At 35.7% G+C, this 6,559-nt stretch overlaps 1 protein-coding gene across 1 annotated transcript; it reads left to right on the forward strand.

Moving 5' to 3' along the window:
* The first annotated feature begins 2,459 nt into the window (after nt 1-2,459).
* Nucleotides 2,460-3,350, forward strand: LOC126628073 (auxin-responsive protein SAUR32-like). The gene has a single exon (XM_050297656.1). The coding sequence runs from the start codon at nt 2,789-2,791 to the stop codon at nt 3,143-3,145; it is 357 nt and encodes a 118-aa protein (XP_050153613.1). The 5' UTR covers nt 2,460-2,788; the 3' UTR covers nt 3,146-3,350.
* The last annotated feature ends 3,209 nt before the right edge of the window (nt 3,351-6,559 follow it).

Consider the following 6,559-nt stretch of genomic DNA (forward strand, 5'->3'; position numbering starts at 1 on the left):
AGAATTTGTATTACACAAGAGCAAAAAAATAATAAAAGTTGAGGGCCATATTTGTGCGCTATACAGCACACATACTCCACACTCTGTCCATCAATTGATAGTGAAATCCAGCAACACATAAATTCATCTAATTCCAAACCAAAAAATGTTGGGACCTACTGCCTACTGGAATGGTATTTTGAGCCGAAAGGAGAGAAGGACCATTTTGTCATTCTGTAACCGATTTGATTCGACCCCTCCAAATTGTTGGAAGTATACATTTCATATGAGGGAAAGGGTGGGTTTATGTTGTGTGTCTTGTGCCTTGTGTCTTTTAACAAATGTATGTCAACATGGACATGTTCGAGAGCTGCCATTGGATGTCCCCAGAATTTGCCATCTTGTAGGTGCTTCAAAACTCCAACTCCACCCACGTGTCTCGCCTTCTTCCACTCACAATCTACGTGTCTTACCTCCCTACACAAGTCATTCCTACCCACTGTTCTAAAAATCCCCGCCTAGAGCCGCCTAGGCCGGGCCTAGGCGCTAGGCGGCTGGTTATCACCCTGATTAATGCTTAGGTGTTTGAAAATTAAGAAATGGTGCTTAGACTTGCTGAGGTGCCCGCCTAGACAGCCTAGGCACCCATCTAGCCCGCCCAGACCCACCTAGGTTGCGACTCACTTAGACAAATAATAGATAACTTTCATTTTGCATCTTTTTTTTTTTTTTAATAAATTGTAAGACTTGTTGAATACTTAAATGAACACACATTATATGCTTGTTCCTCATGTTTTCATTATGTTCCAATACTTCATAATATATAAGTCATTCTATATTGTAATTTATGATGAAATTATATATATTTTAAGTATAAACAGACACTTATTTACACGAAATATAATAGATTTACTTAAATCCCCCTAGTCCGCCTAGGTGCCCGCCTAAGCCCCACCTAGCCGCCTAGGCACTACGCCCCAGCCTACCGCCCGACTAACGCCAAGTGTCTTTTAGAACCTTGTTCCTAGCCTATTTAATTTCTACAAAAAAAAATTAAGAGAACAATTTCCCAATACCTGTATAAATAATGTAGTACTTTATCGTCTCACTTAATATCTCACATATAATCATGTACTCTTCGTGCCAAAAAGTATTTGATTTAGTGATAGACAATTTATGATTTGTTAAAGGAGGTTCTTAAAGGTTGAACAATAAATTGTAAATCTTGTGAGCAATAGCTGCTGAATAAATAGGTTTCAGAATACGAACAAAATATGTTGAATAAATCTTTGTCATAAGGAAAGAGAGCTTATAGCAAAAATCGTCACATGAGGAAAAAGGAGAAGCACCGATCTCCTTCCCCCAATACTCTCACCTCTTTCTTTTCACGACTAGTGTGGTGAATAATGATCCCTTTGTGGTGATAATATTTGTCTAAGCCAAGTTTAGATTTGAAATCTCTTTCACTTCTTTTCTACATTTTAGTTGCTAGTTCAGTTGGTGGTTTTGTATGAAGTGATTGAATTTTCAATTGTCAAGGTTGAAAATTTCTTTTGTTTTTTGAGTGATGATTACAACTGACCCAAGTCTTGGACAACTTGTGTGGTGTTTCTTCTTCATTGAATTTGGCCGGCTGATGATTACAGGATTTGTTGCGTTCCTCTGTTTCTATCGTGGTTAACACGTCCAGAAATCTGCCAATACGTTGGTTGTTTAGACTGACCAAGGTGACCTTATTTTATGCGTTTGAGTCATTTTAATTTGAAGGTCCTTAATATTACCATCATTACAGTTTCTACTTTTCTTTTATTTTTCTAATAAAATTGCTATTATTTAACCACGAGCTGGTGGTTCAGTGATAAAGGCCGGATTGTGGGGCTTCCTTCAAACTAAAAACTGGAGGTCTTGAGTTCGAAACCCGTTGTTAGTGTCCAGACTTGTGGCTAGGAGGAGGCTAAAATGCCTCTGTGAATCTTCCCAGCCCCCAGAAGAGGTGGATAACCGTGACTTGCCATCAGCTGCCCCTCCTTTTAAAAAAATAATAAAAATAAAATAGCTATTATTTCACTTCAAAATCGTTTCCCAATTGAATCAACTTATGTAAGTTAACACAATCTTATTCTATGCATGTGATGGATAATGCATTACTTTTCATTCTCATGCATTTCGAGTTCAATCCTCTCCCCTCCTTATATTTAGATAAATTTAATATTGTAAATTATTATATCATTTCTCAAAACAAAAAATAACACAATTATGTTCCATATACCGCATGGTCAAACAATCCAAGTTCCCCTTGTGTGAAGGACTAGAAAGTTAGAAACCCAAGTCTCATACGTTACAGCACCCCACTTAATTATCTGATTGGTTTCAAAAGATGAGGATGATATCATCGTCAACTAAGACTTGCTTTAAAGGAGCCCACTTACGAAACCCTAGTTAAATACCTAATGAAAGCCCAGATTACATTTGGGCTCTCTCTCTCTCTCTCTCTCTCTCTCTCGATATATATATATACACGTAGATATAGATTATATTATGTATATATCTCAAATTCATTCTCTGGTTTGTATCCGTTTTGCATTATAGTAGTGTAGTTTATCAAAGATGACCAACGTACCAAGGTCTCTGAGTTACTCTTCTCTAACCCTATTCAAGCAAGCCATCGCAGCCTCAGATATCCTTGGCCGTTTTCCTTCATTTTCTTGTAAGATTTTCTCTAGGGGAGAAGATCAACAGCCCTAGGGTTTGTCTTTGTCTTCATTTTCTCGCCCTTGTTTGTTGGTTTTTCTATTAATATTTTTCAGATATGGGTAGCGGAGAGAGAAGTCTGAGAAATTTCCATCTGCACCTGCCGCATCTTCACCACCACCATCATCACGGTGGGAAGAAACAAGTGATTAGAGATGTTCCAAAAGGGTGTTTGGCAATCAAGGTGGGCCAGGGAGAAGAGCAGCAGAGGTTTGTGGTGCCTGTGATTTACTTCAATCACCCACTCTTCATACGGCTCTTGAAGGAAGCGGAGGAAGAGTATGGGTTTGATCAGAAGGGCACCATCACCATCCCTTGCCATGTGGAGGAGTTCAGGTCCGTTCAAGGCATGATTGATAGGGAGAAGTCCCTCCACCACCATCACCACCACCATGTCGGGTGCTTTAGGGTTTGATCGTTATCCAAGATTGTGGCTTGAATCCCACTTCTCTGTAAATTTCGAGTTTTTGTGTTTGTCTCCTTTTTAGTTGGAAAGTGATGGCAAATATGACGTGATGATGATGAAAAAAGAATGTGGCTTGCAATTGTAGTCATTTGGTTACTGTTAGGAATCTTAATAATGATAAAGAGAAATCAAAATGCTTTTCTTTTTCTTTTTACTTTCCTTTTTCTTCTCTTTATTGTTGATGAGTATTTCAAAAATTTTGTGATAAGGAGGGTGTCAATGGTACAATATTGAGAGGGAGAGAAAAGACAAGGCCAAACGCTCGTAGGGTCAAAGCGGTTCGTTTAAGCGATTAAAATTACTAGGTCAATGGTGTATTGTTGAGAGACAATATTTGCATATAAAATAGGGCAATTAGCAGTTATGATTACTGATTTAGTTGTATAAACGATCATATTTAATAACAATGAAATATTGATCATATAACGACGGTACAACAATGATTATTTTTAGGGAAATTTTATTTGAACCCATTTGTTTTATTTCTACAACCAACTTAACAATTATGTCCAACAACTCTTAAATTTGCCCTTTATAAATAAGAAAAAGAAAATAAAAATGGGTGTTTTTCTGTCTACCCCCAATAACCCTAAACCCACCACACCATTGCACCTTACCATTATTTCCGGCGAATCCAAATCAAACTTCTGCCAAAATTTATCCCCATGTCATCAACAATTGTCAACTCCTTCCATTCTTTTCCTTCTTTTCCTTCTTTTTACCCTCCTCCCTCGTATCATAACCGTGAGAAGAATATGAACCATCATTTCCTTTTGGTGCCATCGGTGGGCATCGAACATGACTCCTCACTTCTCCGTCAACACTAATTCACACCCGCCTTTCTTTCCCGATTGATTAGACCCAAGTTCGCACAGAGAAACAAAAACAAAGGATAAAGGGAGAGCATTAATTGGATTGTTGGAGCTTCAATTGTGTTTGCCAGAAAAAGGGGTGTCGTGGCTTGTTGGGGAGTGTGAAAGCCTCCCTTTGTGTTTTCCCGATGGGGTTGGTTGGAGCATATACAAGTTCTAATGTTTTGAAATTCTTTCTATTTATTTCAAGGCACATTGGAATGTTATTAAATAATTTTTTAAGTTGGATGTAAAGATAAGATAAATGGGTTCAAATAAAATTTCTCTTATTTTTAATAAGGACAACACAATATTGATAACCAAATATCAAGACCATTCATGTTAATTGTCTTATAAAATATATATCAACAGAAGTCCTGTCAACGATATGATTCCTTCTTCTTTTTTCTCGAATTTCAACAATATTATTCTAGATATAGCATTAATTTATATAAAACTTATTAAAATTTTGAAATTAAAATTAAAAAAAAAAGAAAATAAAATGGTTGCTAAAACTTTTTTATAACAACCTTCAAACAATTTTTCATCATTGAAGAGGTTGTTCATACCTTTAGTCACTGTTCTTGAATAACTATTTCGTCACTAAAAGATTATTTTATTTGTGAGAAAAACATGGAAGAACAAATTGGGACAACTATATTGCCTATAACCTTTATTTTATGTTTAATTTATTATATTGCCCATAACTTTTATTTTGGTTATTTTCTTTAATTTTATTGACAAAGTTAATTTCATCTTTTCACCTTCTTTTAATTGAGGAATAGTACTTTGCTAATAGGCATCTCTTTCTTTAACAATTGGTGGTTAAGAAATGTAATTTTTTTTAACAAATAGTATTAGAGGGAGAGTGGGTTTAGTCTCATAATAGGCTAGAAATAATGTGGTTCAAATTTATTTTTGGCGAGAATCGAACCTAAGATCTCACACTTACAAGTGCAGAGGAATACCATTAGATCGTAGTACTAAGTGGCGTAATTTTTTTAATTAAACCATTCATTGTGAAATGGTTATCATAATAATTAAGGGAGTTTTAATGAAATACTCCCGATACTGTTCACCTTTAACGAAAATGACATTTTTACTCTAAAAAGTCACTTCTGGTACTATACACTTACAACACAATTTTTGTCATTTTGATTAAAACTCAAAGTTTTCAAGTCATTTTCATTAGTTTTCCAAATAATTAAACAATGGAAAATGTCCCAACATCAGAAATTTCCCAATGAGTAATTTTATTTACACCCATTGAACCTCTCTTTACACCCACCTTACTCTTTATACCCATTTTATTTTTAATTGAACTATCAATAGCTCTTTAAACCCAAATTTACTATCTAAACTACCCTCACAAACCTAATTTAATGTGTAAATTTATCTTTACACCCATAAAAAACCAAAAAAAAAATCAAAGCATTCTTTCCTCTGACATTCTCTCCTTCCAACAATTGCTTTTGATGGAATCTCCATCACCCTCTGTAGTGTTGCTCTCTCAACTTAGTTTCGTATTTTTTGAGACTTGATATTGGTCAATTTTCTCATTAGATTTGTTGAGAGAGGGTCCTTGAATTACTGCTTAATCATTCATTACACTGTCAAAGCTAGTTTCTAATATGATTGCAGCACAATGCATATTCTTATTTGACATATCCTGGGTAGAATTTAAAGACTTAAGTTGTTTAAGATGTTTTTGAAATTAGGCTCACATGCATCATATGTGCCGCATACAAATTTATGTTCCCATGTTTACAATTTTTATTTGTTTATTCCCTCAAACTTGTCCAATATTTAAGTGGTTGAATATGATGGGTCTGCATGCACACCACACCCCTCCACTCTTACTCTGTACAGAAAAGGAAGAGAAAATCCTTCCCTTTTCCGTCCACTCCATGTGTTTCCATCTCAGCCGAGTGTAGGAGAAGGGGCAGTTGCCTTAGTATAGATTGTCGATAGTTCAAAATTATTATCCATCCGTAAAAAAGAGTTCGTTTTTTCCTATGAGAGCGTCTTATGATTTTTGTCATAATAGAATGTTGGAGAATGATACGTGATGGTGATGGTTAGGTTTAATTATTGAGTGTGGGTTTATAATATTATTTTTATTATTAGTTTTATCTTGTGTTGTAGCTTATTTTATCTGACAGGGAAGGGGGCCGGCGGCATAGAGAAGGAAAATAGAGAGAGATTGGAGAGAGATATGTGTTTGTAAGGTTATGTAGAGGAATGTGTAGATGATGTGTTATTCCCCCTACGTAGTGCCTTTATTTATAGTAATAAGAGAGAGAGAGAGAGGAAGAGAGAAGAAATCATTCTCCTCCAAGGAATACAAGTTCATATAGGAAAGAATAACTAGAATCAATTCTAATCTAGGATTTACACAATCACACTTAAACTAGAAGTTTATAACACTCCCCCTTGAGTGTGTAAATACTCAAGTAGATTCGGCATCATGTAGAGGTTGAAGAAGTTGACTCGTCAGCACTAATTCTGGGAA

Source organism: Malus sylvestris, chromosome 7 (genome assembly GCF_916048215.2).
Source record: "Malus sylvestris chromosome 7, drMalSylv7.2, whole genome shotgun sequence".
Classification (NCBI taxonomy): Eukaryota; Viridiplantae; Streptophyta; class Magnoliopsida; order Rosales; family Rosaceae; genus Malus; species Malus sylvestris.